Here is a 14,380-nt window from a genome sequence, read left to right as displayed (position 1 = left end):
CTGACCCTGCGGCTGGTCATATACTGCCGACGCCGAGGATTGCGGGGCCTACCTCGGTCCAGGTCTTTCAGGCCTACTATGCCTCCTCCTCCTCCCACCCCTCCTCCACCTCCTCCTCCTCCACCTCCTCCTCCGAACTACCATCCGTGGGCATGGCGCCATCAGTCGGTAGCTCTAGGCACAGCAGCAGTGCCGTCGCTAAGCGACAGCAGGCGGTGCTCAAACTGCTGAGCCTAGGCGATAAAAGGCACACCGCCCAAGAGCTATTACAGGGCATCACGGCGCAGACTGATCTGTGGCTGGCACCGCTGAACCTGAAGCCAGGCATGGTTGTGTGTGACAACGGCCGTAACCTGGTGGCGGCTCTGCAACTCGGCAGACTGACACATGTGCCATGCCTGGCCCATGTGTTAAATCTGATAGTTCAGCGTTTCCTCAAGACATACTGTCTGATTTGCTCACGAAGGTGCGCCGCATCTGTGCGCATTTCAGGAAGTCCAGCACAGATGCTGCCACTCTCAGGGCAGCGCAGCGCCGCCTCCAACTGCCCGCTCACCGACTGTTGTGCGACGTGCCCATGAGGTGGAATTCAACATTAACCATGTTATCCAGAGTTTACCAGCAGCGCAGAGCGATTGTATACTGCCAGATGTCAACTTCCACCAGAACTGGTAGTCAGGTCAGTCAGCTTCCTCAAGTCTACAATGAGGAGTGGACGTGGATGTCTGAACGTCAGGTGCTGAGTAACTTTGAGGAGTCAACACAGATGGTCAGTGGCGATGCCGCCATCATCAGCCTCACCATCCCGCTGCTTGGCCTGTTGAAAAACTCTCTGATCAGCATGAAGTCGGAAGCTTTGCGCTCGTCACAAGAGACGGGGGAAGAAGATTCCCTTGTTGATAGCCAAAGCACCCTTAGGTCTGTTTCTCAGCGCATATCGGAGAAGGTGGAGGTGGAGGAGGATGAGGAGGAAGAGGAGGAGAATGTTGGCGAGACACAAGAGGGGACCATTGTTGAGTCCTTCACTGTTCAGTGTGTATGGGCAGAAGAAGAGGAGTTGGAGGAGGAGGAAATGGACATCAGGCCAGTGAGGGGAGTGAATTCTTACGCGTTGGTACTCTGGCGCATATGGCAGATTTCATGCTAGGCTGCCTATCCCGTGACCCTCGCGTTCAAAGAATTTATTCCAGCACCGATTACTGGGTATTCACTCTCCTGGACCCACAGTACAAGCAAAATCTTTCCACTCTCATCCCTGGAGAGGAAAGGAGTGTGAGAATGCATGAATAGCAGCAGGCCCTGGTGCACAAGCTGAAACACTATTTCCCTTCTGACAGCGCTAGCGGCAGAGTGCGTAGTTCTGCGGGACATGTAGCGAGGGAGAGTAGGCGAGCAGGCAGCACTGGCAAGGGTACGCTTTACAAGGCTTTTGCCAGCTTTATGTCACCCCAGCAAGACACTGTCACCTGTCCCCAGTCTCGGCAGAGTAGGGCTGATCTTTACAGAAAGATGGTGAGGGAGTACGTAGCTGACCATACCATCGTCCTAAATGATCACACAGCTTCCTACAACTACTGGGTTTCAAAGCTGGACATGTGGCACGAACTGGCGCTGTACGCCTTGGAGGTTCTTGCCTGCCCTGCCGCTAGCGTGTTGTCCGAGCGGGTTTTTAGTGCAGCTGGTGGCATCATCACCGATAAGCGTACACGCCTGTCGACTGACAGCGCTGACAGGCTGACGCTTATTAAGATGAATAAAGCCTGGATTTCTCATAATTTCCAATCTCTACCAGGTGAAGGAAGCTCAACCTGAATAATTTATCCACTCCTCCTCCTCCTCATTTTCCTCCTTCTCCTCCTCTTTGTACACTAAAGCAGAGGAAACTGGCTATTTTTTGACAGGGCCCACTGGCTCTAGCTATAGTACTTTATGCATTTAATTTTTCTGGAGGGCCACCTACCCGGTCCTCTGTTTTAAACAATTTTTGGGAGTGCCACATACAGGCACTCAATCTATTCAATTTTTCTGGAGGGCCACCTACCTGCTCCTCTGGTTTGAAAACTTTTTTGGACTGCCACATACAGGCACTCAATCTATTTCATTTTTCTGGAGGGCCACCTACCTGCTCCTCTGGTTTGAAAACTTTTTTGGACTGCCACATACAGGCACTCAATCTATTCAATTTTTCTGGAGGGCCACCTACCTGCTCCTCTGGTTTGAAAACTTTTTTGGACTGCCACATACAGGCACTCAATCTATTTCATTTTTCTGGAGGGCCACCTACCTGCTCCTCTGGTTTGAAAACTTTTTTGGACTGCCACATACAGGCACTATCCAAATTAAATTGTCTCCATAGCAGCCTCCACACGTTGTCTCCATTGCTACCTCCAAAAGTCGTCCATATAGCTGCCTCCATACATCGTCCCCTTATCAAACGAGGTGTGTCAGGCAGAAATTTGGGTTGTTTTCATGGATTCCACATCAAAGTTGTTAACTTTGTCGCCACCCTGCTGTGTTATCCACAAAATATACTGGCAAACTTTTACGATTTACGGATATTATTTTAGCGCTTCTTGCGCATCTGTTTACATTCCCCTCACCCGCCATATCCTAAACTTATAAGAACGCTACTACACTTGATCTTATACAAAAGGTTCTTAGAAGTGCTGTTTGGGGAGTAGCCTAGAGACTGGGGCTTGGATTGACGAAAGCTCGCCTGGCAGCGGAGCGCCAGCTCCATGCCAAGATCCAACTAACATAGTTTTAACTGCAGCACCTTTAATCTACTACTAGTTCACTGCCTCCATACATGGTCCCCTTATCAAACGAGCTGTGTCAGGCAGAATTTTGGGTTGTTTTCATGGCTTCCATGTTAACTTTGTCGCCACCCTGCTGTGTAATCCACAAAATATACTGGCAAACTTTTATCATGTACCGATATTATTTGAGCGCTTCTTGCTCACCTCCTTTGGTTCCTCTCTGCCACCCATTGGTTTGAAGCCTGAGTCCATTTAGGGTATGTCGCCATGCCACTCTCTAGCCTGCCGCTGCTGCCGCTGCCTCTGCATGCCGTCCCCTATAGTGTCAGGGTCAATTATTGGATGTTTTAGATGCTATCTAGCTTCATTCTGTCACTCTGTCATGGCCATGCTGTTGCCCATAATTTTGGCATAATGGTGCGATTAAGCAGCCTCAGAGGCATCCATGCATGCTGCCCCTGCTGTTTCCTGTCCATTTCCGTGGTGTTTCCATCCTTTTATGAGGTTCCCAGGTGTTTGGCCAAGCTTCCCTGTGCAGAGCCTTGGTCCCCTTGAAAATGCTCGAGTCTCCCATTGACTTCAATGGGGCTCGTTATTCGAGACGAGCACTCGAGCATCGGGAAAAGTTCGTCTCAAATAACGAGTACCCGAGCATTTTAGTGCTCGCTCATCTCTACTTTTCACTCATCTCCCGGTTCAATTTCTGGGTGGAAAAATTGGACAAAGTGACCAGAGCTATCCCTCTATGCTTTGCAGGCACTCTCCTTGCAGGTACTTACAGTTAGTGTGCTTGGCCAGTGGTGTCAACACCAACAAGAGGATTCACAACTCTCCACAGCCAACAGGAACATTCTTACATTCATTAAGATGAACAAGACTTGGTTCTTACACAACTTGGATTTTCCAGTATCTGAATAAGTTCTGCATTCACTGAATTTCAACTTGAAATTTTTCAATTTTGCATTCCTGGAATTTTAAATTGAAATTTTTCAATTCCGCATTCCCTGAACTTCAACTTCCAGAAACTTTTTTCAATTTTGTATTCTTGGAGCTTCAACTTTGAATATTTAGGTCTGAGTGTCTTTAACCACAGTGAGAGGAAAGGTTTGTGGTTTTCCCAGTGCTTTTTTGTCGCAGAGAAAAAAACTGTGTCTGAACACCCTGATTCTTTTACTGCAGAGATAATAACTCCATTTGAACACCTAAAGCACCATTAACCCTGAAACATCATTCTTTAATTTACATTTTTTAAATGATTTTCTCTTTCAATTTTGTGTTATACCTTTTCTAGCCCATTGTTGGCATGGCAACTGCCCTTTTCCCACCATTTTTTTTAGCTTTGGAGCCCTTACTTGCCCCATTTTCCTTACCATTTATAGGTGTTATAATCACAATGAACCCAATTATAATTGGGTTCATATTTAAGTCAAAGTTCTTCCCAAGATCAAGTCAAGCCCAAATTTTGACCAACCTGCTCATCTCTAATTCTACATTAAATTAGTGTACATCCAGTGTGGTGGCCATCCAGAATTTGACATTATTTAGTATCCAGACAACTCGGGTGTAAGTGCACACTGGAGCATATATTAGCTCATGCACACATGCTTCCCAGAAGCAAGGATAAGCTGTCCTAGGTGGGAGATGTCTCCTTTTACTTTTCATCTCCCCAGTCATGCTCCAGTGATTAAATTCTGTTGCTTACATATTTGGTGTGTGGGCGGGCCATAGTTCCTCTGCAGTATAGATAGGTTATCTGCAGCAAGGTGTGAATGCTGAAATGTGAAAATGTGAAACCATGTGTACCATGTACTGCAAGCAGAAGGTCTGTATACACAAAAATACAAAGGAGAGTGAAAAAGAAACAACTCACCTGGGATGCCATGTATGTCCATGATTGCTCCGCTGTTCGGACAAGCTGAGGCGTGGTCAGTCCGTGTAATGAGGAAATAAGGAAGGTGTCCAGCAATGTTTGTTTTTTCCCTGCCATGGCATTGTGATGCTTATAATGTTTTGGAAATAAATTGTGTTTTTACCTTGTTTTTGGAAACCAACATTGCTGGACACCTTCCTTTTTTCCTCATTAGAAGGTCTGTATAGTTGGCCAAGAACCTCATGTCATTAGGGTTCCTGAAAGTCATGCTTAGTGTTAAGGGGGCTGCAGGCAGAAAAAGAGGCGTGGTTTTCCTTTTTCCATCCTGGAAAACTTATTTGTATGTGATTTTGTTCTTTGTTTTTTTAATTAATTCTAGTACACTGTACACTGTGTACCTGTATTATCCATGCCTGCATTGTCTTCTGTCTGCAGAATGCTGCTTACAAGGTGTTCATTTCTGTTTTCTGTGTGTAAACTGTGGTTTAGGATTCCTCTGTGTTTCTTATCTCAGTCACACCCAGCTCCCTGATGCTCAGCTTAGTTATCTCTGGCTTGGTGATCTTGGCTTTGTCATTGTGACTTCCTGTTTTGGATTCTGATTTTGGCACTGTATCTGCTATCTTGTTGTGACCCACACCACTTGTAATTCTTTTGTGTTATTTCTTTATTTATCTTGTTTTGTGTCTGCACTGTGGCTTTGGAAGGGACTGTCTCCATAGTTGTCCCATATCAACGTAGGATGCGAGAGGCAAGTAGGCAGGTGACAGCTTTGGGGACCTCCGTTAAGGGCTCACTGTTCTATCTGTCCTCCTTGTCCCCCTAGCCATCCCCCTACAGTCGCACTTTATTTAGGTTTTAAGAAAATATTAATGAATTTAGGATGGTGAAATATCTTGAATAAATATGTCACTTGATATGCTTGTGTCTAATGTATATTATTTTACTTTATTAACAGGGAGCTTAGTAATGAAGATTTTACTAGGTGCTTAAAATCCATGCTTTATGTGTATGTAACCCCTCATGCATCTGTTATATTGCAATAGGGAATTAAATTAAGCATAGACTATAGGAGGAATGTAGCCCACACACACACACACATATATATATATACTGATCAATAGCTTTTTGTATACATTTCCATGAACACCAATTTAGAAATAAATGGTGCAGGTGACATAAACATTTTAGATTTTTTATTTACATGTACTGTACCTTCAAAGTATTATGCTCGAACACAGTGATGATGTGTGCTCTTACAGATCAAATCTTCAGTGATTAGTGTAAATAGGATTGATGCATTCACATACACTACTGAAATCAATTTGCTAACTGTCTTCACTTAACATGTAGCTTTGCATGACTACATTTTTGAGGTAATATATTGACTTAAGTACTTAATTTATCAAAATTAGAGTTAAAATAAGAACCTTTATGCATGCAGCAATGAAATGCTTTCATATTGTAAAAAGAACACATTGTAGCACACGTACAAACTGTTAGCTGTCTTTCAAGGTAGCAGAAGAGGCATTGTTTAGTCCCTTTTCCACCTTGGAAAACATAATTGCATTTCCCAGTATCCCCTAGTGGAGCATGAATTGCTATAAGTCTTGACATGCCTATGAGGCGGCCTTAATTGGCAAACTCTCCATAAGGAGAACTCTAACTTCCTGAACCCAGTTATTCTTACACTACACCATATACTACACCAAGATATATCATTATAGCACAGTGGCTGACACTAAAGATATAGGGGCTTACTTACTTTTGTGGGACTGTGCACCTTTTTTCAGGCTTGCACAGGTAGCTAAGAAGTGTGTTTGTTGTGATTGTGGCGCAAGTGACCCTCTTTGTGTCACAGCTGTGCTGGCTTCCATGCAACGCAAATTAGGCAGTATTTTACTTTTAAATTGTGTCGCAAGCTCAATGTTTAAGGTGCACCACAAAAAACCTGAGCGGGGAAAGCGACGCATTCATGATTTCAGGCGCATGATCTTAGTGAATGTCAGGATCAGTGGATCCTCTGGACCACCGCGGGAGGTGGAACTAGCCAACACCCGGGACCGGAGCCTAGCGGCACCTGGTATTCACCAGAGCCCGCCGCAAAGCGGGTTGGACTTGCTGCGGCAGGATACCACCAGGACGTTCCCAAGTGTGACTAGCCCGCGGTGGCAGCCGAGGTCGAGGTACCTTAGTGGATGACGATCACGTAGTCAGGTCCAGGTACAGGGTCAGGGCAGGCGGCAGAGATGCAACGTCAAGTCCGGGTTCAGCAACAGGAGGTCCAGGCAGGCGGGAACGGGAACACAGGCACACGGAGGAACTTGGGTAACGCGACAACACAGGACTCAGGAGCGGGGACACACAGGAACGCAGGAATACACAGGAACGCAGGAATACACAGGAACGCAGGAATACACAAAAATACTCGCTTGGAAGCTTTCTCTAAGGCTATGAGGCACAAAGATCCGGCAGGGAATGATGGGAGACATAGAGTTAAATACCAAACAGGAAATGACCAGCACCACTCACCTGCGTGCTGGCCCTTTAAATCTGGAAACACTGCCGCGCGCGCGCCCTAGGGAGCGGGGCCGCGCGCGGGACCTAGTCCGGACAGGAGCGGGAGCCAGGCGAGGTGAGTGCACGGGAGCGGGACCGGGGCAGCGGAGAGAGACACGGGTGCACCCGCGATCCATGGTATGGATCGCGGTGGTGCCCGTGACAGTGAATAGCCGCATGCAGCATTATAGACGGACAATGCAGTGAACTCTGGTGACCCTGTAAATAAATGTGCCCCATAATGTTGCACTGGTAGACTATCTAGTTAAAACCTTACACCTTATACTTACAAAGCTACAAGTGAAATGGAGACAAGTAGACTAGGATGTGAATTAAAATTGCATTCTAACATTTAGTAATTAATGGAGAATAGAATTGTAAGCTTGAAAATGCCACCTTGAAATCATTTTCTCAACAGAACATAACAAAGGATAAGTGTTTAGTATTCCAACATCAATACAGATTTCAGGTTCAGAGTTAGTGGATCCTCTGGCCCACCGCAGACGATAACGTAAGCCGACACCTGGGACTTAGTGGTAACCAGTTTTCACCAGAGCCCGCTGCAAAGCGGGTTGATCTTGCTGCGGCGTGGTACCACAAGGTCGTTCCACAGGCACAAATTTGTCCGCGGTGACAGCCAAGGCATAGTACAGAGTCGGCAGAGAAACTCTTGGTCTGTAACAGGCAAGAGGTCAAGACAGGCAGCACAGGATTGGAGTCGGGATGTAGAAGAAGGTCAGACCAAGCAGCACAGGAGAAAGGTCAGGAATGAAATTGAGGTCACAATGGGAAATTAGGATAATCGCAAAGGGCATCAGGAAAGCTTTCTCTAAGGCTAAGATGCACAAAGATCCAGCAGGGTGTGTGAGGAGAGGCTGGATTAAATAGAATTCTGGGTAAGGCCAGTGCCATTTAATGGCCCTCTAAATTTTGTGAAGCCAGTGCAGGTAAGTGGATATGCCTTGGAACGGGGGCACATGGGGGAGCACTGGTGAGCCGGCGATCCGTGAAATGGGTTGCGGGACCACCCGTGACAGCAGACCACATCAGACGTGTAGAATACTGATAGAATATACAACATAGCATATTTGAAGAAATTTTCTACCCTAGCTTAATGATTAAACATTTTAAAAAATGTTTATATGGCTGATGATTAGCTATTGAAATGAAATGTATAAAATGAAACATAAATCAATTTTTTTATATTTTTAAACATGTTGGGTCATTCTTTGCAGTCTGCTCGGAGTTTAATTGTAATGTGTTTTTATAGCACATAAGATTTTAGTTAATGTGATTAATATAACAAGCTTGTACCACAAATTATAATATTAAGGAGCTTTATCATCATGCAGGAATCTTACTCCAGTTATTGGAGTCTTTTTAAACCTTTCATTTTGCACAACAGATTTATTATACTAAAAGTAAACCTTATAAATAGTTTTATAAATGTGCTTTTTATTATTTTTTAAAAATCGGATTCCATAAATGTGTCTACCGCATCATGCTTAACATTAGAAGGTTGGCAAAACAGTAAATGTAGCTCAATTAGCAGACAAAACCATAATGATACCACCTCAGTGTATTTTAAAAGAACTACCGTATATTCCGGCGTATAAGACGACCTGGTGTATAAGACGACCCCCCTACTTTCCTGTTTAAAATATAGAGTTTAAGATATATTCGCCGTATAAGACTACCCCTTTTCCAACGCATACAAAACACCGGTAAAAATTTAAAAAAAAACAGATTTGAATTTAACATGGTCCTTTTTTAAATGTAAATTCTTATGACATGCAGGTATATAGCAGGAAAACTGTCGCTCATAAACATAAGGCATACAACAACAACATTACCATTACAGCACAGCCCCCAGTAGTATACAGCACAGCCCCCAGTAGTATACAGCACTGCCCCCAGTAGTATACAGCACAGCCCCCAGTAGTATACAGCACAGCCCCCAGTAGTATACAGCACTGCCCAGCATTAAAAAAAAAAAAAAACTTATATACTCACCCTCCGGTGGCCCCGATGTGCGGCGCTGCTCCCCCGATGTCCGCGCCGTCTTCTTTCTTCTGCTGGGCGCCGCCATTGATCTTCCCCGGCAGGCGCCTAGTATGATGCGCCGCTGCTGACGTTATACTAGGCGCCGACCCGGGGAAAGACATGGCGGCGCCCAGCAGAAGAAAGAAGACGGCGCGGAAGACTGAAGACAGCACAGCGCGGACATCGGGGCCAACGGAGGGTGAGTATGCGCCCCGATGTCTTTTTGAGGCTGCCGGCAGCTGCCGGCAGCTGCAGTATGCAGCAAAGGCTTACCGGCTATGGAGAGGGCTCAGCCCGTGAGCCCTCTCCATGCACCGGGACCGCCGCCGTATAAGACGATTACCGGCGTATAAGACGACCCCAGAGAAGACAGAAGATTTTTCTGTCTTCAAAAGTCGTCTTATACGCCGGTATATACGGTATAGATATATCCCAATGTGAAACAAGCCCTGAAATTATTGCAGTTCCTTGAGGAATTTTGAATATATCCCCTTTATACTACCTACATGCCATGTGGCATGGAGGGGTGTGAAAGGGGGCATGCCTAGTGGCAGAGTGGACCCATATGGTGCATTCCTGCCCCACTTCTTTGTACTAGCTACAGCCTGCACCTTTTGATGCCTGACCAGGTGCAGGATATAGAGCAATTCTATACCAGGCAGCGCATTACATAGAATTGTATGGCAGCTCAGCTTGCTGCTTCCGGATACATTAGAAGGAAGAAATTAATGCACAAATCATCCACTCTCATCTAGGATCAACCAAAATTGAAAAATGTGAACTCCCATCACAAACAATGATGAACACAGAAAAATGGTCACATCATAATCACAAATTAATTTTATTCACCATTAAAATAGACATCATATACAAAAATTAAAAAAGAAATTCCAATAAATCCTGAGACAAAAAGTGTAAGCAAGAATGGTTCCAGTGAGGAAAATAATTATATATACAAGTATATACCAAAGCACAACTCCCAGCAACTATCATGTATCCTTCTTGTAAAGAGAATAGATAATGAGTGTAATACATCCAGTAATACATCCAGTCCCACCACATGCTTCAGGGGAGTCAAGCGCTCAGGGTCTCCTCACACCACTTACCCATAATTGCAGCACTCGGAACCCCTAAGCGGGTTTCGCGTGCAGCTTTTTCAAGGGGATAATACACCTTTCCGTTTGGAGCTTTTTATGCCTCCCACACTGCTTGTCACATACACAAACAGCCTATCATGATTCTATTATTTGTGTATAATGTGGTTCCACTGGGAAAGGATAAAACACAGCAGGCTTGGGACCCTCTCCAAAGGCCCAATAGTTGCCATATGGTTTGCCTCTATAGTTTGTATGCCCATGTTATCAATCAATTAGTCAATCAATCTAAAATTAGTCATTAAATCTAAAAACAAAGTCAAAATCTTTTTTATTGTTTTAATATTAAAATCCCATCTCCTAACATTTTTAAGAATTATGCACGCATATTTTTTAGTGTTGCTATTTAAATTCCCTGTGGGTCAAGCTGCCTGTTAAATCATGTGTTGTAAGTACCAAGACCATGCCCATATTTTTCATAACAGACTGTTCTGGCTGTAGTAATTGGTAGCAGTTCTGTTTAAACTTTGGCTTACATTTATATTTACTAATATTGCTATATTGGAAATCATGGCTGTGAAAAACAAATAGTTTTAGACTAACCAATCAAAATTTTACAATTTGATAATTACTTATGTCAAAACTGAATGTCTGTTATATGTATGTAAAATTGACGTTATTATATTGTTTGCACAGGTGGGACATTTTATCGGATTTCTATTACTGTGATGAGTGATTTAAGTAACGATGAATTAAAAGTCCAAAGTTTGGTATCAAGTTGGGTAAGTTTACCTGTCTTCGATATAGATTCCATTCATACAGAGGAGAATTCTAATTTCAATATAGTTATTAATGTATAGCATTTCTATGGTTTCACTTATTACAAGAATTGAAAGAAATGCTGTCAAGTTTAGGAACAGTATTGCATTTAGAAACAAATATTATATTTAAAACTGAATAACAAATTACTTTTTACTTTACTAGCCAAATATTATCAACTTTATAACAATATTTGCCATTTTCCTTGGTTCACGATGCAATACAGCTCTATTGATCCCCAGGAGAGGAAATGATTTTGTGCATAGGTTCCACCATAAGTTACAGTTACACATAAAACTGACATACGCTATAATATAACATTTAGTATAGATATAAAAAACGGATGTTTAGCCACCAAGTATTAGAAAAACCATACTGGTTGCTATAAGAAGGCACTTTTCCTTGTTACTAGTTACTAGAGATGAGCGAGCACTATTAAAGTCAATGGGAGTCTCGAGAATTTTTCAAGGGGACCAAGGCTCTGCACAGGGAAGCTTGGCCAAACACCTGGGAACCTCAGAAAAGGATGGAAACACCACGGAAATGGACAGGAAACAGCAGGGGCAGCATGCATGGATGCCTCTGAGGCTGCTTAATCGCACCATTATGCCAAAATTATGGGCAACAGCATGGCCATGACAGAGTGACCGAATGAGGCTAGATAGCATCTAAAACATGCAATAATTGACCCTGACACTATAGGGGACGGCATGCAGAGGCTGCGGCAGCAGTGGCAGGCTAGAGAGTGTCATGGCGACATACCCTAAATGGACTCAGGCTTCACCAAAGGAGGTGAGCAAGAAGCGCTGAAATGATTTCCTATGTGAACAAAAGGTTGACGGTATATTTAGTCGATAACACAGCATGGTGGCGACATAGTGACCAAGTTCCATTACGTATGTGGTGAAACACCCAAAAAATTAGCCTGACACAGCTCTTTTGATAAGGGGACGACATGTGGAGGCAGCCATGGAGACGACTTCCATGATTAAGAGCGACAGTATGGGGCATTTATATTGCGCTGCTATGATTGCAACTTCAGGTCTCCAGCATGGCGGCGACAGATGGGCCGAGTTCCACTATTTATCTGGTGAAACACCTGAAAATTCTGCCTGACACAGCTCGTTTAATAGGGGGATGATGTGCTGCATATCCTCTCGTGCTCTAGCGTCTGGGGTATAGAGAGTTGAAATGAGATATTGGTGGATACTGTGGAGGATCGTGGAGGCAAAATGGACAGGAAACAGCAGGGGCAGCATGCATGGATGCCTCTGAGGCTGCCTAATCTTGGGATGGAGCTGGCGGTCCACTGCCAGGCGAGCTTTCGCCCTGTCCAAGCCCCTGTCTCTCGGCTCCTCCCCACCCAAAATGGGCCTGGGGGCCAGAAGCGTTTACTTTGAAAAAATTATAATTTTCAAAGCAGGCGGGGTCGTTTTAATATTTCACCTATGAATAATGGAATAGCATAGTGGTTCTAGTTTTAATTGTTTTTTCGAAAATGGTTCCATGATTAAGAGCGACAGTATGGGGCATCCATATTGCGCTGCTAAGATTGCAACTTCAGGTCTCCAGCATGGCGGCGACAGATGGGCCGAGTTCCACTATGTATCTGATGAAACACCTGAAAATTCTGCCTGACACAGCTCGTTTGATAAGGGGACGATGTATGGAGGCAGTGAAGTAGTAGTAGATTAAAGGTGCTGCAGTTAAAACTATGTTAGTTGGATCTTGGGATGGAGCTGGCGCTCTGCTGCCAGGCGAACTCTCGCCAATCCAAGCCCCTGTCTCTCGGCTACTCCCCAAACAGCACTTCTAAGAACCTTTTGTATAAGATCAAGTGTAGTAGTGTTCTTATAAGTTTGGGTTATGGCGGGTGAGGGGAATGTAAACAGATGCGCAATAAGTGCTGAAATAATATCGGTAAATGATAAAAGTTTGCCAGTATATTTTGTGGATTACAAAATTGATTAATCCTCCGCCTCTACGTTCATCCACTCCACATTTAGGAAAAAAGGTGCAGTACCTTTCCAGCCAGAGATTTTTGGTACTCACGGGGACAGTCCTTAGTCCATACCCAATGTACTCAGCGTTGCATGCCTAGGGCATGAAAAATCCTCATACAGGGTAAGGTAGCTCGGCACGGCGTCCCTCCTGGGGATTCTCAAGGTAGCCCGTAGCTTCTGTGCTACTCCTAATTGTTCCAACCCGGGAACTTGTTCCTCCACTACTCGTTCCACTTTCTTCGTTCCTTCTTCTAATTACTATTAGATTTGGGAAGAGAAAGGAAAAAAACGATGGTGCAGTACTTTTTTGATCGTAAAAATTGTTTTAATGGAAATACTCACAAGAGTAAAGATTAAAAAGGCCTTATGGATAAAACAAGCACGCTCGGTATACCGCCCAACTCCGAGTTTCGCCTGATATGGCTTCTTCCGGGGCTTACCAGCATGTTGGGCTACGTGTCTTTTATATGCAAATTCAATTCATTTCTCACAATTTTTTTCTCAAAATAAAATAAACTGTTTTCATGCAATTCTTTCAATAATGTTCGTATCAATGACAAAGTCTTATTTTAACAGATGAAATTTCTAACAGTCCCATTTGTAAACTTTACAGTCATTTGTTAACACATTTGTTCACGTATTTGTCAACAACCGAATTTTTGCAAGATATTGGAAAATTTTAAACAAGGGATGCTACTAACTCTAAAGTAGTGAATAATAAAGTGCTAAAAAAGTGCGTGTGAACCTAATTAAAGAGCTTAGTGATATTTTCAAGTATTCATGTAAACCATGTTTTACAGTGCTGATGTGCTCCATATTGAATATTTACCAAACCGACAGTTTAAAGTAAATGACAAAGAACAGATGGAATTTCTAACAGTCCTATTTGTAAACTTCACAGTCATATGTGTTAACAAATGTGTTAACAAATTTGTCAACAACCGAATTTTTGCAGGATATTGGAAAATTTTAAACAGGGGATGCCACTAACTCTAAAGTAGTGAATAATAAAGTGCTAAAAAAGTGTGTGTGAACCTAATTAAAGTGCTTAGTGGCGACAAAGTTAACAAGTTTGATGTGGAAGCCATGAAAACAACCCAAAATTCTGCCTGACACAGCTCGTTTGATAAGGGGACCATGTATGGAGGCAGCTATATGGACGACTTTTGGAGGCAGCTATGGCGATGACGTGTGGAGGTAGCAATGGAGACGAGTACTATAGCTAGAGCCAGT

General features: G+C 43.8%; 1 protein-coding gene across 6 annotated transcripts in view; it reads left to right on the top strand.

Moving 5' to 3' along the window:
- The window catches only part of ADGRG6 (adhesion G protein-coupled receptor G6), a 538,359-nt gene that overhangs the window by 362,657 nt on the left and 161,322 nt on the right, over positions 1–14,380 (top strand). For all 6 annotated transcript variants that reach the window (XM_072140986.1, XM_072140983.1, XM_072140981.1 and 3 more), the window contains one exon: positions 11,022–11,107. In XM_072140986.1, coding sequence (XP_071997087.1) covers positions 11,022–11,107 — 86 coding nt within the window. The remainder of the gene's footprint in view (positions 1–11,021; positions 11,108–14,380) is intronic.

The sequence above is a fragment of the Engystomops pustulosus genome, chromosome 3 (genome assembly GCF_040894005.1).
Source record: "Engystomops pustulosus chromosome 3, aEngPut4.maternal, whole genome shotgun sequence".
NCBI classification, from domain to species: Eukaryota; Metazoa; Chordata; class Amphibia; order Anura; family Leptodactylidae; genus Engystomops; species Engystomops pustulosus.
Note: the sequence above shows the minus strand (reverse complement) of the source record. Positions and strands in the feature narration are given on the sequence as shown.